This window comes from Macrobrachium nipponense, chromosome 37 (genome assembly GCF_015104395.2).
Source record: "Macrobrachium nipponense isolate FS-2020 chromosome 37, ASM1510439v2, whole genome shotgun sequence".
Taxonomy (NCBI): Eukaryota; Metazoa; Arthropoda; class Malacostraca; order Decapoda; family Palaemonidae; genus Macrobrachium; species Macrobrachium nipponense.
Genome location: NC_061097.1, coordinates 48946889 through 48973251, shown reverse-complemented (window position 1 = coordinate 48973251; position 26363 = coordinate 48946889). Strand labels below are relative to the sequence as shown.

Genomic DNA, 26363 nt, shown 5'->3' with positions numbered 1-26363 from the left:
CTTTACGTAACTTCCGCACCACGTCGAGAGTGAACTTGTAGTATCACCAGAAATGCACATCTCTCCCACCTCATTGGAATGTCCGAGGGTAGATCTAGGGTACTTAGTAGCTATCCGCGGCAGCCTAGACTATGGCAGTGGTGGTTTTTCTATGCAGTTTTACCTACTGAACAAGAATTTTAGGTATAGGGTAAAAAACCGCATGGTACAGGGGTGGACCATGTACGATCAATGTGTACAACCCCAAAAAAAGTACATTATAACGCGTCCTGACATCGGAGATGGGCATCAGACGCGACTTGTTGTTGGTGAGAAACGGAGCTAAAGACCTCTACTCCGGTGTCAGGACGCGTTATAATTCTTGGGGTTGTACACATTGATCGTACATGGTCCACCCCTGTACCATGCGGTTTTAGTATACCCTAATATTTATTCAGTACTAAACACAGCGAAATACATTGGACGCCCCAATCCCTAGTGGATGTCGTATCCGCGGTTACAATTCTTGCAGTTCGTGCGGACTGCTTCTGTAGAAATAAATGTCCGAGAATTGAAATCGCGGCCACCGAGGTGGCATGCCAAGACCATACCTAGCCTATCACGCCACTGACCTAGCCTATAGATAGGGATCGGAGAACAAAGCTAGAAAACGGCAATAAGGTATCGACAACTGGTGTTAATGTAAAATACCACAGTTATGGTTAGTAAGGGAGGTTACCTAGTTTTACTTTACTTTTGCTTAGCTAAGAAAACTGCGTTAGCCTTGGGCTACAACATTAACGAGTTCTTCACTACTAGGGCTGAGGAACCTTCTCAGCCTTAAGACTTAGGTAATTAACCTAATATTTTAGATCTAGGCTAAATGAATGAAAAATATTTACAGCAGCACTCAGCAACTATACTTACACTGAAATTACTGATACTGACGGAATTATCCTGAGACGAGATTTCTATACGGTCGAAGGTATAATTCCCGCGCTAGTCTGTTTACCACGTGAACGTGTCCGAATGTTCTAAGTTGGCTAGAGAACATTTATAAATACCTCGAATAAAACATTCATGACATTAAATACTGACATAGCTAATCTTTTATTACACCAATAAAGGATCATATATCTAACATGAAATCAAATAGTAGTCTTAGAATAGCGCTACAATCAATCGTAATTACGGTTAAATTCGCACAGGGTTCGGACATACACGGCCCTCAAATTGCAATTTCACCCACAAATATTGCCTAATGCTTCACTGTTTATCATTCAGTACTCCAATTTAAATGATAACCTCCATGAATTATATAATAAAAAAACTAAATATGGTCACCAGTAGACAATTCGAATCGGATACTATAATAACCGATTACCGAATTTACCTGGGTCAGCTGATTGATAATACGGAGTCCGTTTGGTTGTTGGCTTGTTAGATGAATAAATAAATAATAAATAAATAAACATATATAGATAAGTTAATTAATTTATATATCATGAGAAAACATCACATATTAGTAGATCGTTCGATAATAGTATTTGTTTTAAAAATACCTGCTGAACCACACAATATCATCACAAACGAACAGAATAGCGCCGTAGTACATTTTGTTTAATTTAATTCTCAGCTTTTCGACCACATTTTGTAAGTGTAAATCAGACTAAAAAGTACATGCGCTCTTTAAATGAGCTGCATAAAAGAAGAAAAAGCTGTTTAACTGAATGTGGTACGACAATGCAAGTAACAGAAAAAGATATTTTCTCTCCCAACCAGGAAAAAAAAATCTTTAAGAGGAGCTGTTGCAAAGCAATACACCCAGCTAGCCGGTATTGACTACTGCTCGTTTTACTGCTTTAAGTAAATGCCTACTAGATCAACTGTCAGCTGATATGTCAAATAAGATTTTAATGCAGAGAACAGCGAAGGACGCCTAAGAAAATTCTCGAATGTAAGTCAAGTTTTTAAGAATATCTGAGTAGGTTGAATATTCAAGTGTTCATAAGACCTATAGCAGTACCTACTGATTTGAAGGAAAATTCTGCAGTACCACTTTGAATTGCGGTGGGCGTTACTACCTAGCCTATACCTACCTATCTCCTAGTACTGATAAGGTAGATAACCCCTATTAAGAGATTTAGCTTTTGACTTAGTAGTCTTATCCTAAAGTACTTAATTTGATACGTATTTTAACACTCAGCCAAGTCTAGGTGTATACTACTAGGTAGGTTGTACTACCATGAGGTTAATTTAAGCAATAGTGGCACGTCGGGTTTTCCTTTGGAAATTGCAGTTTCCCACAGTAATTTTGTTGCTTAGGCTATTAAGAATTTTCCGTTAGTTTTTATCGGTTGACTGTAATTAACCTGTAATATACCTTAGAAATCTATCCTACGGTTAGGAGGACCCTAAGTTAGATTAGGAATTCAGAAAAATATATAGTTCGTGTCCATAATCAGTAGCAATCATGATTAAAGAAATAGTACCACAAGGACAATTAATAAGCTACATCCTAACCTAAGTTGTATGGGAAACGGCCTAACCTTGAGCATCAGGTCCTTACTTGGGCATGGAATTCCCCCCACCATCCTAACTTGACCTAGAGTGCCACCTAAATCACAACTCAAATTCAGAAAGACACCCCAACCTAATCTTCCACACTAGATCCCAGTTAGTAAGATGGCATCCACTGTCTTCCCTTTTAGCAGTACTGTTCCCTACTTTAAGGTTGGAAGGTTCATCTCATCTGAATCCTGGTAAATAATTAATTTTATAGAGCACTGGCACATCCAGATGGATAAAGTTATTTTAATGCTGATCTGGCATATGAAATTAATATATAGGTAGTGGAAGTTTTATCAGCATTTCTTAACCAAGGCAACCATTGCCATACTGAAATACCTAATACATCAGTTGTTGAAAACCAGGAGTTGAAAACCAACATGGTAATTAAGCATTTGCATTTATGATGCTAAAATTGGTTTAAGATGGTTGTACATAATTATTAAGAATAAGAAAACAAAAAGCACCCATAACAGCTATTTTACTTCTGTCTTTGATAAATGGGAAGTTATGAATAGGAAATGAAGTACCAATTTTTTGGTTAATTGATATTTATTTTTTGTGGCATATGCTCCCATAATTAGTTTTGAGTTTGTATATGAACATAGCCTAAGAAGCTGCTACCTGTGTAAATTTTGGGGTATACGTTATTGAATATCCTAACAAAGAAAAAGTAGAAATGTGGTCCCCCAACTTGACCACAAATGAGATGTCAAGTACATCAACTCACATCACCAAGCTCAGGTTATAATTCCTGTATGAGACCATAAAATATTAATTAAGTTTCCTATGGAAGTGGTATAGAAGAAAGTTGCTCAGACTGGTTAGATGAAAAAAATAGCAGTGCAGAACTAGCACAAACTGAGATGGGATATTTATAAATTAAACCACGATAAAGTAGGGAAGAACATTAGGAAACTGCAGCTTCTTGATGTGGTATGGAATAGTAATTGATGTTAGTCAAAATTGTGAATCACTGTTTGGACAAGTCTGCTAGTGGACAGTCTTTCGTCAATGATTTAGTACTGCTCAAGGGTATTCAGAGTGAATGGTCTGTATGTTTTCAGTACATATTCATAATGGAAAGTCTTTGTACTTATTTCATACAGGCTTGAGAGGTACATCACTTGAGCTTGCACATGCTGGTGTCATCCAGGCCCCTTCAGCACAAGAGAAGCAGTGGGGAAAAGATATATGTTTATGGTTATCATAGTCTGTTAGTACTTGGCTTAAGAAAATCTCCCGAAGAGAGTTGAAATACCACTTAAAAGATTATACATTTATATCTCAACCTGATCTCTAGAAAATGTAGTCTTGCATGATTAGGAACTGCATCTTAATCCCAAGTCCCACTTTACATATCATGCAAGATGTAGTGTCCTGCCTGATCACTGCAGTGCTCTGTCAGACTGGGGATTTTATTTCCTTACCTTGCTGAGGATGTAAGTCAACCTCAGTCCACTTAACCTCCTTCATCTTGAAAAGTGAAAGGATGAGGTTCCCCTTTACTGTTTCTAGCTGTTATAGATATATGGCTCAATTATTTTCTGAGGAGGATTTTCACATACTACCTCCATATATTAAAAATTAAATTTTATAAGTAACTTACCAAATAATTACATAGCTAACAGTTTCTAGTATCGGCAACTAAAATTTGAAATTCACCGTAGCAATTCTTTTGTTTTGGTGTAAGTAACAGGTCCCAGCCACTTTCAGGGAAGAAGAGGAACAACTGAGCAAAGAGCTGAAAAACGACCTAAAACAAAATACTTCACCAAAAACCAGCTGCTGCTCACAACCTCATTGTAAGCCAGTGGAAACAAAATGAAGCTCTTGGCTCAATTGTTCCTCTTCTTCCTGAAAGTGGGTGGGACTAGTTACCTACACCAAAACAAAAGAATCGCCACCGCGAATTTCTAATTTTAGCTGTTGATACTAGAAACTTATAGCTATGTAATTACTTGGATGTATATATAAAATTTTATTTTATTATAAAAATTTAATTTTTTTTTAACATTTATTTATTGTTTTACAGCTTACCATCATTTTCTGAGCATCTGGGCAAGAGCATAGCATCCTGGTTTGATTCTATTTGGTCAGAACACTGATGAAGGACCATGAATACTGATAACTTTGCTTCACTGGCTGCTATACCAAATTCCAATGTTTTAAAGGTACTGTGAACAAATTTCAAGGCTTGCATACTTGATTGCGTATATGTATCAAATCCATTTTAGCACCCTTCTATAGTACATTTTTTTAAAGACATATTTAATTATTACAAAATGTACTGTATTTCTTTTGAACAGTTTGTTCATCACACAATAGACAACTTATGTGGAGGCGTGCCTGTATCACACAATGATTATTCCCAGTGCCCTCTGGACAAATTTTGGATAGCAACCCAAAATGTAAAGGATTTAGCCACGAAGATTGCACTACAAAAATTATCTAAAGAGCAGGTAAGTAATATCATTCTTTGCATTAGGGTAAGACAAAACATAATGTGAATGAAAGGCCATTTGTAAGAGTTATTCAACTTACAGCTATCTGACGATGTGTTTGCATTGTATTCTGAATGTGAAAGCATACTATCATACATATACATGAGTTTTTACAGCAATGCTCAGAACCAGTTCTACATGACTATAGGGTTCATTTTGATGCTGCGTATTTTATAGTTTTATGCATGACACTTACCTGGCAGGTATATATATAGCTGTATTTTCTGAAGTCCGACAGAATTTAAAAAACTTCCGACACACGCAGTGGTCGGCCAGGTGGTTAGTACCCATTCCCGCCGCTGGGAGGCGGGTATCAGGAACCATTCCCATTTTCTATTCATAAATTTTCTGTCGCCGGTACTGAAAACACCTGTTTTCAGTACCTCCGGCTTAGGATTTTGGAAACTTCATTTGCCGCTAAGTATCCTAATTGTCTTTTAATTTATTTACTTGGATTTGTGGCTAGGCATACGCTATCTTAAATTGATTTGAATTTGATTCATTTTTGCATAAGATATCTGAATCTAGTTAGGCTAGTTTCAGAGGGTGTTGTCTGCAAAGATAGGGTGTGGCTACCGAAAGCTTCGGTAGTTCCGCACTTGGGGGGCGCAATTAATCAGTAATCATGTCTATTTCCGTAAGGAAAAAGTATGATTCGTATGTACGCAATTAATCAGTAAACGTGTCTAATTCCGTAAGGAAAAAGTTTGTTTAGTATGTACGCAATTAATCAATTACGAAAGTCAGGGTAGTGATACTGCTAACCTTCCGGTAGATTTTATTTTGCCTAACGCTGTAGTATGGCCTACGGGTTATGACTATGTCTGCGAGAGGTGATCGCTCTCCTTCATTGTTGTGAAGAGTTCTACTTCTGTTTTTGTTACGCCTAACCCTGTAAGGTTGCCTTCGGGCCCTAAAACAGTGTCTGTAGAGGTTATTGCCCTTTCTCTTATACTATTTCGATTCGTAACTTAGAATCGAAAGTGGTTGCTTTAGAGAGCAATAGTGAAGTGGCTAAGTGCAGTGACAGTGCCCCTTGTGTAGTGGAGGGTGCGTCAGATTGGCCTTATAACGCCTCTAGGTCTAGACCTCTGTCGAACTCCCAGAACCAAGGGAGAGGGCATGTCGAAAGCCGAAGGAGGGTTACAGGGAACCCCACCGATCTGGCGTGCCTTCGGCAGTTTCTGATGAAAATCCCCAGACTGCCAAAGTGCGTGCACATGCACGAATCCTGAAGGATTGCTTCTCGTCCTCCGAGGCGTCCTCCCCGCACAAGGGTTGGAGCTCTCGGAAGGACTCGCGCCCTCTAAGAAGCTTTATAGAAGAGGACGCTTCACGTCTCTTCTCCCTCGTTATGTGTTTCAGTGAGAAGTAAAAAGGCGAAAGTTACCTGATCACGTGTACTTCTTTCCACCAAGAAATAGGAAAAAGAAGGCAGTTTCTCTCGCTTGTTTTGACGCCTGTCAGGAGCGTGACGCTTTTCTGCACGCTTATTTGGACGATCGGCTTGAACAGGACGCTCGGATGGACGCACTCACCAGTGGATGCCGAGCGTCCTCGCCAGTGGCCGCCGAGCGCAGCACCACAAGCCGAGCGTCCTCGCCAGTGGACGCCGAGCGCGCACCAGGACGCCGAGCGTCCTCGCCAGTGGACGCTGAGCGCGCACCAGAATGTTTCTGTTGAACTCTTCAAGCTCTTGTTTAAGATTTGAGCCTCAAGAAAGTGAACAGAACTTCGTCTTCGAAACCCAGCAAGACCTCGGGTTTCGTGAATTCAAGAGGTCTCTGTCAATATTATATTGCTTTTCGCAAAGGTGGATGGAGTTAAGGAAAGCTCAAGGGAAGATCTCGTTTTCTCTACCTCAGGCAAGACTTTGAGATAAGACAGTTACGGGTTATGTAAAGGCTCGACGTCCTGAACGTCAGGATTTTCGGCAACGTTCAGTAGGATTCTTGCAAAGGCACTCATCAAAAGGACGCTCTTCAGGAAAGCGCAAGACAGGACTTCCTTTGCCATACTGCCAATAAATTTAAAGCTTTTTAGACCATCTGAAAGGGTTTTTCAGATGATAGATTTTGTTAGTTTCTAGTCGAGACTTCCATGCCGATTGAGCATCGTCGTTCTACCTACCGTAAGCCCAGTCTCTTAACAGGATTCTTGTCCCTTCCTTGTTTGAGACGGGAATCGAAAAATAAAAGGCTCGACTTCCTGGATTACGTTTTGTCAATTCAGTGACTTTCCCCCATTGACAATATACTATCGTTTTGTCAAGTAAGTGGGTCTCCCCTCATTGACAAAATATCTCTCTGTACCGTTAATGGGTTAGTTCTCATTGACAAACATCTCATTAACTTGATATTGCGTAAGCGAATAAGGACAAGGTTCGGAAGAGCTCTCCTTCCTCATTCGCAGACTCGTACAAGAAATAGACTGGTAGACTACGTCAAAGTCGTCAATGAACGCTTATGTCCAGTATCTTAAGAAGCTTGAGCTGTCTGCTTCGATTCTCTAAGTTTTGTTCATGAAACTTGCCTGTCAGATATGTATGTAGCTGTATTTCCGAATTCAGCTATATATATGTCTGCCAGGTAAGTATGAACAAACTTTGTGATTTTTTTTTTTTTTTTTTTTTTTTTTGCCTTGCGTTATTTTACTACTGGTTGGTTCAAGTCATACACGCTTGCTGTAGTTACCTCTTCGGATGGCAACCGAGAGGGCTATTGGCTACTATTTTAAGGACATTTAATCGTCACTCTCTGCAGCCTTCCAGGAGTTTCCGATTTATCTTTTACCGTTGTATGGTAGTGTTCTGACGACACAAACGCATCTAAATATTTAGCGTTTTCTGTTTCGCTTAAATATACCAGCTTGAGAGTCTCTTTTTGTTCAAAAAATAACGGACCTATTTCTTCGTAGAATAGGGTAGCTGGCAACCCAGACATAAAGTTAAGAGACGACGTTCGTAAGCTGCTGGCTGCTGCTGTGTCTGACTGTCCAAGTTCCAACCGAGCCAGTAACAGATCGTGCGCTGTCATGCGCTGTAGGTTACGTCTCTCTCTCCTGCGGGGTTGACTGACTAACCGTATCTCTGTGCTGGCGGTTACGTCTCTCCTGCGGGATTGACTGACTAACTGTATCTCTGTCCTACAGTCACGGACTTTAGCCTAAGATTGAGGGGATTTCTTACGTGAATGAATAAACGTTGCATTAGTTTTGCCTTACTATGTTCAACAGAGTTATCTCTTAATCCTTTCGGTGCTCGTTACCGCACGGTATAGAACTACGAGTCTACCGCAACATTGCACTTTTATATGCTCTCCTGCTTAGGCAAAGCGCAGCCTTATAGGGAAGTAAGCATACTCGGGGAAGGAATGGATGAGCTTGCTGGGGACCATTTCCTTCCTAAAGAAGTTTGTTTCCCCGAATAGACTGCAATTCAGACCACAGTTTTTTACTACCGGGAAACTGAAATATTATTCAAGATCTAGGAATTATTCTGAACATCTCTCAGTGCGTCATGATAGAAGGAGGTGGGCCGACATCTGGATAGTGTTTCAGATGTCCTGGATCTTAATCTGAAAGAAGTAAATGCAATTCGGTCGTCCCTCCAGTCCTCGAAACAGAGTTTTTGGAACCAGTGGTCCACATCAACTCTGATATTCCACAGCTCTCTCATATCTTAAGAAGTATCTTCTCTCGGTCCCTGCTCGAGTTTACGAGAAAGAGCCTATTATAACAACAGGCGTAGAATGGAACGATCATCTAGAGGTTCGTTACAGGATTGCAAAAGTCCGTACGAATCGTCTCGATCGACGGCAGCAACGATAGATTACTAACATGCTAGGTATTTTAATTAAGTGATGTTCTTTTTATGGTTGTCTGAGAGGGTTATTTCCTCTTCAGTATGTGAAGTGTAATGTGTTACGTTAGCTTTGTGTGTGGTTCAGGTGGTCTAACTTATCCTAGCATGAATGCCCCTGGTAAGAGAGGGCTAGGGTTTCCTGTCAACAAATTGGTCACGTCCAGTTGTCAGACCCTTGTTATTAGCTTTCTCAACAAACAGGTCACATCCTAGTTGAGAGCTACTAAGGTTTAGCAGGCTAAGAGGCAGGACCTACGAAGTCAGCTACCTTAGCAGGTAAGGAACTTAATAAATAATTTTAAAAATTAGTTAATTTTTGAATTATGACGATGTTGCTGTCTGTGACCCACCTCCAAATGTGTCAATCAGCTATATATATACCTGCCAGGTAAGTGTCATGCATAAAAATGATATTGTTATGATACAATAAAGTTTTATGCATACTTACCTGGCAGGTATATATAATTAAATTCCCACCCTCCTCCCCTCAGGAGACAGGGTTCAGAGAAATCTGAGGAAAACGGGAATAGTTCCAAGTACCAGCGCCACGGGAACGTGGGGGAGATCACCTGAACTACCAGTGGTCTAGCGGTTGCCGAGAGTTTTGAAAATTCTGCCAGTGCGAACAGACAACAGAGAATGTTGTTTGACAGATTTGCATCTGTCAAACAAAAAAGACCTTCACGATCATTGAGGTCTGTGGAATCTCGATTCTAGCTCACCATCTACTTTTTGCCTCGCCTGTTTTCTCGGAGTCAGACACTCGTGCGAGATCAGGCGACATATAGTAGCCCTGAGTTTCTTATTGACGAAGTCGATTGCGGACGACGTTGGGTTGCGTTGATACACCCCCAAGGTTTGCTTAGATTGAATCGCCCAGGCAGTCCAGACACTCATCCTTCAGCTAAGAATAGTGCCTTTTGGTCTTCAGGGTACAGCCTTGCTGTCCTTGATTCGTCTGACTGGTCAACTGGTCGTTCACCTGACTTTAGTACAGACTGTGCATTTCCGGATCGAAGCTTTCAATATGGAACTTAGACGTAGTCTGAAGTTCGTGATGTCAAAGCATTCGAACCTCTCCTGCCTGTTAACTTCTTGTATGTGATCAGGAAGGCCTTCTTCTAACCACCCTAGATACGACAAAGAGGGTTAGTGAGATTTTAAGCCATCGTCACAAGTTTTGGCTTTAGAAAACACAAGGAGGTGTGCTCTCTAAGCCTTTCGTTATGGCCTAAGAATGGAAACCCTTTTGTCCTTGGGCCAGGATCTTGGAAGCAAGGATGGCACAAGTTAGTGGGCAGGAGCCAGAGAGAGTCCTGTGCCCTGTCAGGTCTCTCAAGTTTTATCTACTTAAAATCAAGAAAGTCGAAGTCAGTCGGGCAATCTGCAGTGTTCCGAAAAAGACCAGACTTGCCCATATCGAAGTACACCCTGGTTTAGGGTTAAGGAGTTCTTTCAAAAATGCTCCTTCATTGTGTTTGCACAAAGATTTGAAAGCTTTTTATCTGAATGCTCACGAGGTGAGGGCGCGGCCTCGGAAGCATTTCAACAGAGCATGGCACTCAGCAACATCCTGAGTACCATGTTTTAGCGAAGCAACTCTGGGTTCACTTCACACTCCCTGCGAGATGTGAAGATGGCATATGAGATCTGCTGCTCGCTAGGGCCATACGTGTCTGCAGACACAATCTTGGGGGCAAGAAGTACTACTCATCCTATCCTGTAGAAAATGGTTAGGAAGAGCTCTTAATTTAGTTGTGGAGTCGCTGACAATGGCGACTTCTTAACTCTGAAGCCTTAGTTAACACACATTAACTTTGGCTAGGTTGGTCAGGTGGTGATATATATAATTATATATATATATTTATTTTACTTCTTAGCCCTCATGGTATGGTCAATATGGTCTAGTCACATTGTGGTCACGCCCCCGTTGACAGATCATCTGGAGTGCACCAGCTTCATAGGTCTCTACCTCGCTGGCAACTCTAGTAAAGCAGAAGCAGACTTGGGTGACAGTAATCACGAAGTCGGCTATGCTAACAGGTGGAACCAAGATGTAAATCATCTGCATGCATTTGTGTCCCAAAATCCTTCTATTCTGTCCCTTCCCACCTCCAACGGTGGGGTTCAACTATATATATATATCTGACAGGTAAGTTCATGAGCAAAATGATATTGTTATGATACAATAAAGTTTGTTCATACTTAACTGGCAGATATATATATATTCAAGTACCCACCCACCTCCCCTCAGGGGACAGTGGAAATAAAAATTATGAATAGAAAATGGGAATGGTTCCTGATACCCGCCTCCCAGCGGCGGGAATGGGTACTAACCACCTGGCCGACCACTGCGTGTGTCGGAAGTTTTTTAAATTCTGTCGGACTTCAGAAAATACAGCTATATATATACCTGCCAGGTAAGTATGCATAAAACTTTATTGTATCATAACAATATCATTTTTATGGAATATTATTGTTGGAAATAAATTATACTTGTGTATTTATTAGCACCCTTCCATATCCAATATCTGAAAATTAAAAAAAACGAAACACAGCTTGCCCCCAGGATTTCTGATAAGGGATTGTGAAGCAGTAGCACAGTATATTGAAGTCATTCTGTTTTCATTTTTGCTATAAAGGGTCTTATTTATGTAAAAACAAACAGTTACTGTAAAGTAAGATAAAAGCCTTATTATGTATTATGTAATATATAAAATGCAGGACAGTAAGAGCTTTAGCATAATTTTTAAATTTCATACATTCAACTTACCTGTCAGATATATACATAGCTATCGACTCCGTCGTCCCGGACAGAAATTCAAATTTCGCGGCACTCGCTACAGGTAGGTCAGGTGATCTACCGCCCTGCTTTGGGTGGCAGGACTAGGAACCATTCCCGTTTTCTAATCAGATTCTCTCTGTCGCCGGTAGTGTCAACATTGTTATTACTACCTCCTGACTGTAATTCTTTTTTCAACGCTTTTTGATCATCTTTCGACTGATTTTTGGTTACGTACTTGGATCGTTGTTTGGCATTCGCTATCGTGGACTGTTTTTTGGACTTGGCTTTGGATTTTCTTGAATATGTCTGACTCTAGTGTTAGTTTCAGAGTGTGTGTGAATGAGGGGTGTAAGGTGAGGATTCCGAAAGCTTCGGTAGATCCTCACACTACATGCAGTGGATGTAGAATGGTTGAGTGTTCGATTGAGAACACGTGTAACGAGTGCGAGAGACTGAGTGCGCAAGAATGGAAGAATCTAACTTCTTACTTGAAGAAGTTAGAGAAAGATAGAGAATAGAGAAAGGAAGGCGGTTTACAAAAGCCGCAGGAAATCTCGTGAACTTCTATCTAGTTCTGTAGCTTCTTCTTCTGATAATTATTCGCATTCTGTTTCAGCCCGTTCACAGGTTGCTAACCCCTCTGATTCTGCTTCGGAAATTGCGGAACTCAGAGCTTCCCTTCAGAAAATGCAGGAAAAAATGGCAGCTTTCATACAATCAACTTACCTGTCAGATATATACATAGCTAAGACTCCGTCGTCCTCGACAGAAATTCAAATTTCGCGCCACTCGCTACAGGTAGGTCAGGTGATCTACCGGCCTGCCCTGGGTGGCAGGACTAGGAACCATTCCCGTTTTCTACTCATATATTTTCTGTCGCCGGTGGTATCAACATCGTTGCTGCCTCCTCTTGACTGGAATTCGCTTTTCTAAGCAATTGATCATCTTTTTGTGGACTTTTGGTGACGTACCTGGATCGTTGTTTTGGCATTCGCTACTGTGGACTGGATTTGGACTTGCTTTTTGAATTTTTCTTCAGAATGTCTGATTCAAGTGTTTGCGTGAGAATGTGTGTGAATGTAGGCTGCAAGGTGAGGATACCGAAAGCTTCGGTTGATCCTCACACTGTATGTCGCAAATGTAGGGGTTTTGATTGTTCCATTTCTAACACCTGTCATGAGTGTGAAAGGTTGAATGTTGAGGAATGGAAGACTCTAACTTCTTACTTGAAGAAGTTAGAAAGGGATAGAGTCAGAAGGGCTGCATCTAAGATGGCGGGTAGTTGTACAAGGTCTATTGAGCCTTTGGATAATTCTAACTCTTCTCTTAATTATGATTCTGTATCAGGACCCTCACTAGCCGTACATTCAGATTCAGCTTCGGAAATTGCTGAACTGAAGGCTACGCTTCACAGGATGAAATCCGAAATGGCTGCCATAAAAGGTAAGGATGGTGAAAGTGACTTTAGTGATGTGAGTGTCCCCAGTGTTGTGGAGGGGGCGTCTGACCGTCTCTGCGACGCTCCCAGGCCTAGACCTCTTCCAAGCTCCCAAGCCCAGAGGAGAAGGAAAGTCGAAAGCCGTACGGAGGTTGTGGAGAACTCCCCCCGGTCAGGCGTCCCTTCAGCAGGTGCTGTGTATAGACAGCCTGCTCAGGACCGCTATCGGAAAAGCGTCCTCAGAGAGTGCTTCTCTTCGTCCGCTTCTCCCTCTCCCTAAACGAGGGGTGGAAGGATTCAGACTTGTCCAGGCCCCTGAAAAGGCACTGGAGAGATCCTGGTTTGGATTCAAGCCCAGAACGCTTTTCGGAAGAAGAACCTCCTTCTATCAAGAAGGCGAAGAGGGTTTCGCCGTCCCATGATAGGGCCAACACTCCTTCGAGGTCTTCCTCTCCCGTTCAAGAAGACGCAGGAGAAGCGTCCAAAAGGATCATTTTGGCGGTACAGGAACAGCTTTCCGCCCTAGTAGGAGTCCTTTCGAAGGATCCTCCTCGTAAGAAAGACGTCAGACTGCCGGTCAAGAAGACTCGTCTTCCTTCTCCCACCAGGAGTGAGGCTCCTGTGAGACGTGAGTCTTTTGAGGTCTCAGATAGAGACTCGTGGGAAGATCTGGATCCGCCAGACAAGCGCGTAGCAACAGCCAAGCGCGAGGCGTCCTACAGACGAGAAGCGTCCTCTAAGAGAGAGTCAGACAAGCGAGAAACGCTTTACAGACGAGAGGATTCTCCCAGATGGGATACGTCTGCCAGATCAGTAGCTTCAGCCGAGCGCGGAGTAACAAACAGGCGGGAGTATTCATCCAAGCGTGAGGCTCAAGAAGAACATCGGTCACGCAAGGAGGGACTTCAGGAAGACGCGAGTCTTCAACAAGGCACGAGGTGTCAGTCAGGCGCGAGACTTTTCAGAGGCGCGAGGCACCAGTCAGGCGCGAGGCGCCAGCCAAGCGCGAAGAGTCAGTCGGGCGCGAGACGCCAGCCAAGCGCGAGGATCTTGCCAGGCGCGAGGCGCCAGCCAAGCGCGAGGAGTCAGCCAGGCGCGAGACGCCAGCCAAGCGCGAGGCGCCAGCCAGGCGCGAGGCGCCAGCCAGGCGCGAGGCGCCAGCCAAGTACGAAGAGCCAGTCAAGCATAGGAGCTCTTTACACTCTCTTAGCCCCTCTCCTATTAGGAGTGTGTCCCCAGTAGAGAGAATTGTTGGACAAGAAGACCCGGAACGAGAAGTGGTCTCTCCTACTGATCCGATTATGGAAGAGGAATCAGAGGACGAGTCTCACAGTAAGGAAAGACTGTCGAACTACAAAGTCTTGACAGCTCTCCTTCTCCAGGAATACGGAGACGCATTGATACCTGCCGCTCCTCCTTCGCCTCGTTCTCTGTTTTCATGCTCGAAGACTCCGAAATCGTCGGCTTTCGTGAAGATGAGACCGACGATTTCTATGAAGAGAGCGCTGCAATCGCTGGATAACTGGATGCTTACTAAAAAGGAGCTAGTAAGGACAGTTTTTTGCATGCCTCCCCCTAGACTGACCGGCAAGAGAGGGATTTGGTACCAGACTGGGGAGAATATGGGTCTCACTCTCCCTGCTTCAGCTGAAGCTGATTTTTCCAGTCTGGTAGACGCATCCAGGAGACATAGCCTTCACACAGCTAAGATTACTTGGGGCCTTTCTGAGTTGGATCATCTCCTCAAGGGACTTTTTCACATTCTAGAAGTCTTTAACTTCCTAGATTGGTCCCTTGGGGTGATGTCCAAGAAGGCTCATGCCCCTGAAGGGCTGGAACCGGAGGTACTCCTAGCAATTCTGTCATGTATTGACAAGGCGGTGCAAGACGGCTCAGGGGAAGTTTCTTCCTTGTTTGGAGCAGGTCTCTTGAAGAAGAGATCTGTGTTTAGCGCTTTCTTGACGAAAGCAGTATCACACTCACAAAGAGCAGCTTTGTTATTCGCCCCTAGGTCTGATTTTCTGTTCCCGTCACAGTTGGTGAAGGATATTTCACGATCGCTGACGGAAAAAGCGACTCAAGATCTTCTCCTGCAATCGTCCAGGAAGAAGAGACCAGTAATGATGGGAGAAAAGAAAGGGACGTCTACTCCTGTTCGGCCCTTTCGAGGCGGCCCTCCAACTAGAGTTACCGCTAAAAGGAAACGACCGAGAAGAGAGGTCGAGCCTCGTTCCGCCCCTTTAAAAGGGGAAAGTGAAGTGGCGCTCCTCCAAACACCAGTAGGTGCCAGGCTCCGGGGATTTGCGGAAGCCTGGACTCGCATCGACGCAGATCCTTGGTCGATGTCGGTTCTTCAAAAGGGATATCTCATTCCTTTCCTGGACAATCCTCCCCTGACGTCAACTCCAAGGGAATTGTCCGCCAATTACAAGGACCCTGTGTTGAAAGATACTCTTCAACAAATGGTGGATCAGATGTGGGACAAGAGAGCTATAGAACTTGTGCTGGATCAAAGCTCCCCGGGGTTTTACAATCGTCTTTTCTTGGTTGCGAAAGCCTCGGGGGGATGGAGACCAGTTCTGGACGTCAGCGCTCTGAACAAGTTTGTTCAAAAACAGAAGTTCTCCATGGAAACCTCTGCTTCAGTCCTGGCGGCTCTTCGCCAAGGGGATTGGATGGTGTCTCTGGATCTCCAGGACGCATATTTTCACGTCCCGATCCATCCTTCGTCGAAGAAGTACCTCCGTTTCATGACGGGGGGAAGGATCTTCCAATTCAGAGCCTTGTGCTTCGGCCTGTCGACTGCACCTCAGGTTTTCACGAACCTTTTGAAAAATGTGGCGAGATGGCTTCATCTGAAGGGAATCAGTATATCTCTTTATCTAGACGACTGGCTTATCAGAGCAAAGTCAGAGGAACAGTGTTTGGAGGACCTGAATGTGACACTAAACCTGATAAAGACTTTAGGATTACTCGTGAACCTCGAGAAGTCCCAACTGATCCCCAGCCAGAACTTGTCTATCTGGGATTCGGATGGATTCTCGGGGTTTTCGAGTATTTCCTTCTCAAGAGAGACTAGCGAGAGGTTTAGAAAAATCTCGTCTCTTCCTAAGGAAGGAACGGACTTCGGCGAGGGAATGGTTGAGCTGTTAGGGACCCTTTCCTCGCTCGAACAGTTCTTTCACCTAGGAAGACTTCATCTCCGTCCTCTTCAGTTCTTCCTCAGAAGTTCTTGGAACATGAAGACAGGACTACTCTCGGACTTTTTTCCCATTCCAGATCTGATAAAACGTCATCTAGAATGGTGGTTACTCCCACTGAGGGAAAACAAAGGTACTTCCCTGGAAATACAGAGCCCAAACCTTGTATTGTTTTCCGACGCGTCGGAAAAAGGTTGGGGAGCAACGTTGGGAAAGAGAGAAGTGTCAGGAACTTGGAATGCTCTTCAAGTGTCCTGGCACATAAACTGCAAAGAACTGCTAGCTGTACACCTAGCTCTAAAGAGCTTCGAACCGTTAGTTTGCAACAAAATAGTTCAAGTAAATGCGGACAATACAACCGCTCTGGCATACATTCGGAAGCAAGGAGGTACTCACTCGTATGCCCTTTACGAACTCACGAGAGAACTTCTGTTGTGGACATCCCAGAGGAACATCTCTCTCTTGACGAGGTTCGTTCAGGGAGTAAAGAACGTACGAGCGGACAGGCTGAGCAGGAGGAACCAGGTCCTTCATACCGAGTGGACCCTCCACTCAGAAGTTTGCCTCAAGCTCTGGTCCCTTTGGGGAACTCCTCATGTCGACCTCTTTGCCACGTTCCTCTCGAGGAGACTGGAAGTCTTCTGTTCAGTAGTAGAAGATCCCAGAGCTCTAGCAGTAGACGCCTTCCTACTAGATTGGTCTCAGGTAGACGTTTACGCATTTCCCCCATTCAAGATTCTGGGGCAAGTACTCAGGAAGTTTGTGACTTCAAAGGGGACAAGAATGACCCTGATAGCCCCCTTTTGGCCAGCTCAAGAATGGTTTCCAGAGGTACTGGAGTGGATAGTAGACTTCCCCAGATCCCTTCCACAAAGGAGGGATCTTCTCAGACAACCACCACTTCGAGAGGTTTCATCAAAACCTCCCCGCTCTCGCTCTGACTGCCTTTCGACTATCGAAAGACTTGTCAGAGCGAGAGGCTTTTCTAGTAAAGCAGCAAGCTCGATCGCTAGAGCCCGGAGAACTTCCACTATCCGGGTTTATCAATCCAAGTGGGAAGTTTTTAGAAGGTGGTGTAAGTCAAAGAAGTTGTCCTCCTCCAGTACCTCTGTAGCAGAAATAGCTGACTTTCTGTTATTTCTGAGGGAAGAGTCGCACCTCTCCGTAGCCACAATAAAGGGCTATAGGAGTATGCTATCGGCCGTCTTTAGGAATAGAGGCCTAGATTTGGGAAACAATAAGGATCTGCATGATCTGATTAGGTCATTTGAGACCAAGAAGTCTAGAATGACTTCTCCCCCTAACTGGAATCTAGACGTAGTACTGAAGTTCTTGACTTCAGAGAGATTTGAACCCCTACATTTGGCCTCGTTTCGTGATATAACAAGAAAATGTTTATTCCTTTTGTCACTGGCGACGGCTAAAAGGGTTAGCGAACTGCACGCCCTTAGTGACAAAGTCGGGTTCAAGGTAGATTCAGCCATCTGTTCCTTCAAGGAATTATTCTTAGCGAAGAATGAAAATCCTTCGAACCCCTGGCCGAGAAACTTCGAAATAAAAGGATTATCGGGTCTCGTCGGCAGGGAACCGGAGAGGTCTCTTTGCCCGGTAAGGGCTTTAAAGTTTTACTTAAAGAAGAAGGAACAGTTGGGAGGTTCTAGACAAGGACTGTGGTGCGCAGTGAAGGATCCATCAAGACCTATGTCTAAGAATGCATTAGCCTTTTTTGTCAGGAACGTAATTATGGACGCTCATAAGGCTTGCACGGACGATTCTTTAAAACTTCTGAGAGTAAGAGCTCATGAAGTGAGAGCAGTGGCTACGTCTCTCTCTTTTCAGAGAAATATGTCGCTGAAGAATATCTTGGAAGCGACATATTGGAGATGTAATTCTGTGTTTGCGGCTCACTATTTGAAGGACGTGCGTGTGACCTATGAAAAATGTTTTTCATTAGGTCCTTTGTGTCTGCGGGCACAATCCTGGGTACAGGAGCTTACACACAATCCGTTAAGTTTTTTTTTTTACTACTTTAGTCTAATAGATATGTTCTAGACTTTCTGCTGAACAAGTGCAGTTGTCGCACAAGCGGCCAGTCACTTCAGTTTAGTAAGGAACTCTTGTGATATCTGATATTAGATAAAAATTTTTTTTGAAAATTATTGTGTACTTGTGCTTTGTGGTTGAGTTACGGTTGTTGCGAAGAGTTGGGGATAACTCTGAGCAATTTTTAAATACTAACATGGTGGTTAGGATCAGGTGGTCGGGATTGGTTGTATGCTCCTTAATAAGGTGTGTTGTCATGTAAGCGGATCAGCACCCATTGACAAAGTCCTTTCAGGCTCTGCCGAGTAAGTGGATAAGACCCCTTCGGCAGACCCACAAGAATTCTTGGCCATAGATCACATATCTCGCTAAAGTTTCTTGAGGTGATGCAGACTACGGGGAAAACACCCACGAAGTCTACCACCTATCAGGTAGGAACCAAGGTTTTTATTTTATACCTACAACAGATGTTGTTTACCTGTCTATTCTAGTAGTAGCTGTCTCTTACCCTCCACCGAAGGGTGCCAATCAGCTATGTATATATCTGACAGGTAAGTTGATTGTATGAAAATGATATTGTTATAATACAATAAAGTTTCATACATACTTACCTGGCAGATATATACATAGCTAAGACTCCGTCGTCCTCGACAGAAATTCAAATTTCGCGCCACTCGCTACAGGTAGGTCAGGTGATCTACCGGCCTGCCCTGGGTGGCAGGACTAGGAACCATTCCCGTTTTCTACTCATATATTTTCTCTTCCACCTGTCTCCTTGCGGGGAGGCTGGGTGGGCCCTAATCGTATATATCTGCCAGGTAAGTATGTATGAAACTTTATTGTATTATAACAATATCATATTGGAAGGTAAGAAAAGTGAATGTGGTTTTTCAAGTGATTTTAGTGTCCCCAGTGTGGTGGAGGGGGCGTCTGGTCGTCTCTGCGACGCTCCCAGGTCTAGACCGCTTCCAAGCTCCCTGGCCCAGAGGAGAAGGAAAGTCGAAAGCCTTACGGAGGTTGTGGAGAATCCCCAACGATCAGGCGTCCCTTCGGCAGAATCTGTTACATCTCAGACTGCCAGGGACCGCTATAGGAAAAACGTCCTACGAGAGTGCTTTTCGTCTTCTAGTTCGCCTTCTCCGAGAAGAGGATGGAAGGAGTCGAAGCTTTCCCGTCCGCTGAAGAGGAATTGGAAAGAAGCTGAACTCAATTCTAGCCCCGAGCGCTTCTCTGAAGAAGATGCGCCTTCGGTAATAAAGAAGGCTAGGAAGGAGTTAGATCCTTGGACTGTAAGAGATCCTCGAGCGCCTTCCAGATCTCCCTCTCCTGATTCGAACGAGTCGTCGACCAGGAAAATTTTGCTAAATATGCAGGAGCAATTAGCGTCTTTGGTAGGAGTGCTTTCCAAGGAGCCTACTCGTAAGAAGGATGATAGGCTTCCGATTAAAAGATCCAAATACCGATCTCCTGTCAGGCGCAACGAGCCTTCCAGGGGAGTTTTCGCACAGGCGGCCATCTCTGGGGGGAGCGGAGCGTTAGACAGGCGAGAAGTGGAAAAGGAAGTAACTCCTGCCAAGCGCCTGGCGCCAGCTAGGAGCCAGGCGCCAAGTAGGCGCAAAGAGCCTGAGTTTCCTGTACATCGTTCAAGACCTAGAACTCCAACCAAGCGCCGAGATCCAGCTGGAGAAGAGGAAGCTCCTGATAGGAGTGAAGCGCCTGCTAAGCGCAATGCGCCTGCCAAGCTCCAGGAGTATTCGGAACTAGATGCGCCTTCCAAGGGCCAGGACTATTCGGAACGCGATACGCCTGCCAGGCGCCAGGAGTATTCCGATCTCGATACTCCTCCCAGGCGCCAGGAGTATTCTGAGCTTAATACTCCTCCCAGGCGCCAGGAGTATTCGGAGCGTGATGCGCCTACCAAGCGCCAGGAGTATTCGCAGCGCGTTGCGCCTGCCAGGCGCCAGGAGTATTCCGAACATGATATTCCTCCCAGGCGCCAGGAGTATTCTGAGCGAGATACTCCTGCTAAGCGCCAGGCGCATTCTCTACATGAAGAGCCTGACAACCGCCAGGAGTCCTCCAGTCATCAAACTAAAATTATCCATGACTCTCCTAAGGTTAGGCGTAGAGAGAGAGTAACTCTTAGTCCCTCTCCTATTAGAAGTGCTTCTTCTTCGGAAAGGAAGAGATCAAGGGAGGAGACAGACAAAAGAAGGGAGCCTTCTCCTTCCGAGCCTATTAACTTAGAGGACGTCTCGGAGGACGAGATTACTAATAAAGAAGGACTTTCAAATTATAAAGTTCTTTCTTCTCTCCTTTTAGAAGAGTATGGAGATTCGTTGACTCCAGCTGCTCCTCCTTCTCCACGCTCTCTCTTTTCAAGTACGAAAGCACACAAGTCTCCCTCCTTACTGAAAATGAAGCCAGCCATATCCATGAAGAGGGCCCTACAATCTCTTGACTCCTGGATCAAGACAAAAAAGGAGTTAGGAAGGACAGTTTTTTGTATGCCTCCTGCTAAACTAACGGGTAGAAGAGGCATATGGTATGAGACGGGGGAGAATATGGGATTGTCTCTGCCCGTTTCAGCCGAGTCAGACTTCTCGAGTCTTGTAGACTCCTCAAGGAGACACGCCTTAAATTCGGCCAGAGCAACATGGGGTCTTTCGGAGATGGACCACCTCCTCAAGGGACTTTTCCACACTTTAGAAGTATTTAACTTCCTGGATTGGTCCCTTGGGGTTCTGGCTAAGAAGTCCCAGGAAAAGGAACAACTAAACCCCGAAGCCTTACATAGTATCCTCACATGTATTGATAAGGCTGTTCAAGATGGATCGGAGGAAGTCTGCTCCCTCTTTGGTGCGGGAATACTAAGGCTGTCTCTCCTTCACAGAGGTCCGCTTTGTTGTTTGCGCCTCTTTCAGAACATTTATTCCCTTCTCAGTTGGTGAGAGACATTGCTCATTCACTAACTGAGAAGGCCACTCAAGATCTCCTTAGGCAGTCTTCAAGGAAGAATAGACCAGTGGCCAGTGAGGAAAAGAAAGGGGCTCGTCCAGCTCAGCAGCAGCCCTTTCGAGGAGGCCCTCCGGCTAGATCTTTCGCCAGAAGGAAGACAACAGAGAGAAGGGGAAGGTCTTCCTTCCGTCCCTTTAAGAAGGGAAAATGAGAAAACTATCCTCCAGACACCTGTAGGAGCCAGGTTACTTTTCTTTGCGGGAGCCTGGGAAGACATAGGATCCGATCCTTGGTCGATGTCGATCATCAAGAAGGGTTATTATATCCCATTCAAGGACAGCCCTCCCTTGACAACATCACCAAGGGAACTGTCCGCCAAATACAGGGACCCTGTTCTGATGGATACTCTTCGTCAAATGGTGGAGCAGATGTGGGACAAAAGAGCAATAGAACTGGTACTGGATCACAGCTCCCCGGGGTTTTACAATCGCTTGTTTCTTGTAGCGAAAGCTTCGGGGGGATGGAGACCATTACTGGATGTAAGTGCGCTGAACAGATTCGTAGAACAACAGAAGTTCAGCATGGAAACGTCTGCTTCAGTCCTTGCAGCACTCCGTCAAGGAGATTGGATGGCGTTCCTAGACCTTCAAGACGCATATTTCCACATCCCGATTCACCATTCGTCGAGGAAGTACCTTCGTTTCATTTTCGAGGGAAGGATCTATCAGTTCAGGGCCCTGTGTTTCGGCCTGTCCACGGCTCCCCAAGTCTTCACAGACTTGATGAAAAATGTGTCAAGACACCTACATATGAAAAGGATAAACGTCTCCCTATACCTGGATGACTGGCTCATCTACTAGGTGAGTGTACCAATTGAAGTGGGAAGTTTTCAGAAGTTGGTGCAGGTTGAAGAAGCTGTCCTCTTCCAATACCTCTGTGACCGAAATTGCGGATTTCCTTCTTTTCCTGAGGGAAAAATCCCATCTCTGTACCGACTATTAAGGGGTACAGGAGCATGCTTTCATCAGTATTCAGAAACAGAGGATTAGATTTGACAAATGATAAGGATTTACACGATCTCATTCGTTCCTTTGAAACATCAAAGTCAGTAGAACCCAGAGTTCCAAGCTGGAACTTGGATGTGGTCCTGAAATTTCTGTCCTCCGAAAAGTTCGAACCACCACACACGGCTTCCTTTCGAGATATCATTAGAAAGTGTTTATTTCTGCTGTCTCTCGCTACGGCAAAAAGAGTCAGCGAGTTGCACGCCCTTGAGTCACGAGTTGGCTTCAAGGGAGACTCTGCGATTTGTTCATTCCAGACTCTCTTTCTTGCTAAGAATGAGAATCCTTCGAATCCCTGGCCCAGGAGCTTCGAGGTAAAAGGACTTACTAGTCTGGTAGGCAGAGAAGCAGAAAGATCCCTTTGCCCAGTTAGAGCACTTAAATTCTATCTGGACAGAAAGAAGCAGTTGGGGGGTTCGCAACACAGTCTATGGTGCTCAGTAAAGGACCCCAAAAGACCAATGTCTAAGAACGCCTTAGCCTTCTTTGTTAGAAGTGTCATTACCGAGGCTCATAAGAACTGCCCAGATGACTCTTTTAGTCTATTAAGAGTAAGAGCTCATGAAGTAAGGGCAATCGCGACGTCTATTGCGTTCCAAAGAAATATGTCGCTTAAAAATATTTTGGATGCAACTTATTGGAGATGCAACTCAGTGTTTGCATCTCATTACTTAAAGGATGTGCGCGTTACGTATGAGAAATGTTATTCTCTAGGTCCGTTTGTGTCAGCACAGACGGTTCTGGGTAATGGCCCTCTTGTCGGATGTGTTCTTGAATTTCCTGTGCATGGAAGTGTCAGATGTCGCACAGGCGACCTTCACTTCTCTTCACTAGGAGATCGAGTGGCAACTGACTTTTAGAGGGGTACAAAAATTTTTTTGTACTTATGTATGTGTGATTATCGAGTTTTTGGTTGTTTGCTAAGAGTTCGGGGATGACTCTTGGCAATCTTAGAACTAACACGGGTGTTAGGATCGGGTGATCGGGATCGGTTGTGTGCTCCTTAAAGAAGGCGTGTTGTCATATAAGCGGATTAGCACCCATTGACAAATGCCAGTTAGGCTCTGCCGAGTAAGCGGATGAAACCCCATCGACCGACCCACAAGAACTCTTGGCCACAGATCACTATCTCGCTAAGGCTCTTGAGGTGAAGCAGACTCCTGGGCAGTAGCCACGAAGTCTTCCACCTGATAAGGTAGGAACCAAGGTCTATAAATACCTACAACATATGTTGTTTACCTGTCTAGTCAGTAGTTAGCTGTCTCTTGCCCTCCACCAAAGGGTGTCAATCAGCTATGTATATATCTGACAGGTAAGTTGAATGTATGAAAATGATATTGTTATGATACAATAAAGTTTCATACATACTTACCTGGCAGATATATACATAGCTGTCGACTCCGTCGTCCCCGACAGAAATTCAAATTTCGCGGCACTCGCTACAGGTAGGTCAGGTGATCTACCGCCCTGCTCTGGGTGGCAGGACTAGGAACCATTCCCGTTTTCTAATCAGATTCTCTCTTCCACCTGTCTCCTGCGGGAAGGCTGGGTGGGTCTTCAATCGTATATATCTGCCAGGTAAGTATGTATGAAACTTTATTGTATCATAACAATATCATTTTGAAAGCAATGTAAATTAATAAAGAAACAGTTCAATCCAGTGGTGAAAACCCTCAAATTGATTTTGCACCGATATATCTGGAAGTACGATATAGGACTGCGGTCCGTTATATCAGTAATTTAATTAAATGTAGGTGTTAACTAATGACAAGAAGTATTGTGTGTGCAAACTTTTGTGTAATGAAAATAAACAAATAATTGTACATAGTGTGAAGAGGTAGTTAAGTACAATCGATCCCCGCTATTCGCAGACACAATTCGCAGATTTTTCTATGGACCACATATACCCAATGTTCGTGGAAAATGTGCCTAGTTGCTGTATTTTTCACAGAAATATTCACAAAAATACTGTATTTTCATATCTTTTTCATGGCTAAATGCACTTTTTGTGATAAAACTATCTAAACACTTAGGGATAAGCATTTCTAGAGCTTTTTTTGCTTGTTTTAACTATCAAAATAGGCAGTCCTAAGTATTTTTAGAGGGGTTTTTAAGTATTCGTGGAATTTAGCTATTTGTCAGGGCCTTGTACCCATCCCCCGCAAATGTGGGGGTCTACATACTGAAAAGACATCTAACCCAGGTGTGATGTATAATTTATCTTGAATATTATTTTTTCAGGACTTTTGTAGTATTGTAATTTAGACGCTTATTATTGCTAGAAGGTGCACACTTGCAAAATGAGGTTATGATATTTTAGCTGGAATGTTAAAAGTTGCATATTTTGTGTCACTGTAAGGTGTGACATAGTGATTAAGGTTTCATTGGTAGATAGGTATCAGAATCTAAGTTTTGTGATTTTATCTTTGTTTCAGACTGTACTCTTACTTCATCAGTTATCAAAAGAAACGGCAGAAGAAATATATGATGCTGCTGAGTCAAGAAGGGCTGAAATTAAAAAATCTCTTGTTAGTGAATCTATTAAAGACTTGTTACATCTCCGAGATTTTGACTGGAATGTAAAGGTTAGTTTATACAGAAGTGTACACAGTTTACCTGGATGGGTTAATTATTTCTTTGGTTGTTCACTGAAGGTCTTTTGGCAAACAATGAGTAGACTGTATACGTAATTATTATTTTGGTAATGGGTGAACTCTATTCTCATTTTTTTAAATTAGTGATTCTCATGAATTAAGTGCCTTTAAAATCCAGCCGAGATAGCTCAAAGCACAGCCTTCTTAACAGAGAAGTGCCAATCCTACTTCTTGTACTTCATTGTACAGGCATTTGAAGAGCACTGATATTGTAAGTTCAACTAGGTATCACAGCTGGGTATGTATGGGTGTTGTCCAACTTTATGTTGGACGAATTAGTGCCAATTTTGTTCTGATCTTTTTAACTAAAGCCTTTCATCTCTTAATCAAGCAAGCTCTTATTCAGTTTAAGGCTCCATTGCCTCTCCCTACAGCCACAGGAGGTAGTCACAGCAGTCATGTCTGCTCCTGTTGCTTCAAAACACGCACATCACAGGCTTTCTTACATCTAGACTTAAAGACAGTCTGGCAATGCATTCTGACTTCTACCATACTAGAGGCTTTGGAAGTGCATATGACAACTTTATGTTTTAGAAAGGCCAGAGAAAAGACAGTGACCAAGTTACAATTTGAAAATAAGAGCACTTTTGTATTCGGTTTTGGATATTGTACTTTTAATAATACAGAAAGGTAGGAAATACTTCTTTTGTGTTTTCTTACCATATGTTGATATATTTTACAATTTAATGTTGTGGTATTTTTTGACATTTGCAGCTGGCTGTAGCAAGTGACAAAGTCTTGGATCTAAATGAAAGCCTAGTAACATTTCACCTTGCCACATCCACAACAAGACTGGAAAAGGATGTTAGAAACATAAGTATAGAGATGTCAGCATCACAGGTTGATAAGCTGCTGGAGAAACTAAAGGAAGCTCAACAAACTCTGGTACATTTTCAAACTAGATAATGTTTTTGTAATGATTGGTTTTATTTTTAATTATTTAAGTTATTGCCCTAAAAGAGTTATTTTTGATTTTTATACAAAAAAACTATTTAAATTTGATTATAATCTGTGAAATCTAGTATCATTTGGAAATAAAATTTGTAATGATTATGGAGACTATGTCTGTGCATTCTATGTGAAATTAAATCTGGTAATTATTTGGAATTTTTACTTCTAATATTATTGCAGAGAAAGTGTAAGTGTAGATTTTATATGAAATTAAATCTAAAATTAACAAAAATGGCATTTCAGCCTTTCATCAGATGTTTAGTGCCAAAGAATTTTCATACCTGAAATACTATTTATATATTTTATGCATATTTTAATGTACTGATTAAGTAAATAAAGAGAAGATTTAGTATCCAG

At 43.3% G+C, this 26363-nt stretch overlaps 2 protein-coding genes across 4 annotated transcripts in view; one reads left to right on the top strand and one right to left on the bottom strand.

The window, feature by feature from the left end:
* LOC135209251 (origin recognition complex subunit 4-like) overlaps nucleotides 1-26363 on the bottom strand; it is a 402188-nt gene that overhangs the window by 74864 nt on the left and 300961 nt on the right. Inside the window, exon 1 of one of the 2 annotated variants that reach the window (XM_064241959.1) lies at nucleotides 907-1011. The exons of the other annotated variant lie outside the window; for it this stretch is intronic. The gene's annotated coding sequence lies outside the window, so the exon portion shown is untranslated. Of the gene's footprint in view, nucleotides 1-906; nucleotides 1012-26363 lie in introns of those variants that run through there. 2 annotated transcript variants of the gene reach the window in all.
* LOC135209250 (COMM domain-containing protein 8-like) lies at nucleotides 1779-26363 on the top strand. 2 transcript variants are annotated; one of them, XM_064241957.1, is made up of 5 exons: nucleotides 1779-1936; nucleotides 4583-4721; nucleotides 4857-5009; nucleotides 24837-24986; nucleotides 25770-26363. In XM_064241957.1, exons 2-5 carry the CDS (start codon nucleotides 4665-4667, stop codon nucleotides 25959-25961), a joined length of 552 nt encoding a protein of 183 aa, XP_064098027.1. In that variant the 5' UTR covers nucleotides 1779-1936; nucleotides 4583-4664; the 3' UTR covers nucleotides 25962-26363. The 2 variants fall into 2 exon arrangements, with proteins under 2 accessions (XP_064098027.1, XP_064098028.1); XM_064241958.1 differs by lacking the exon at nucleotides 1779-1936 and adding an exon at nucleotides 2081-2099.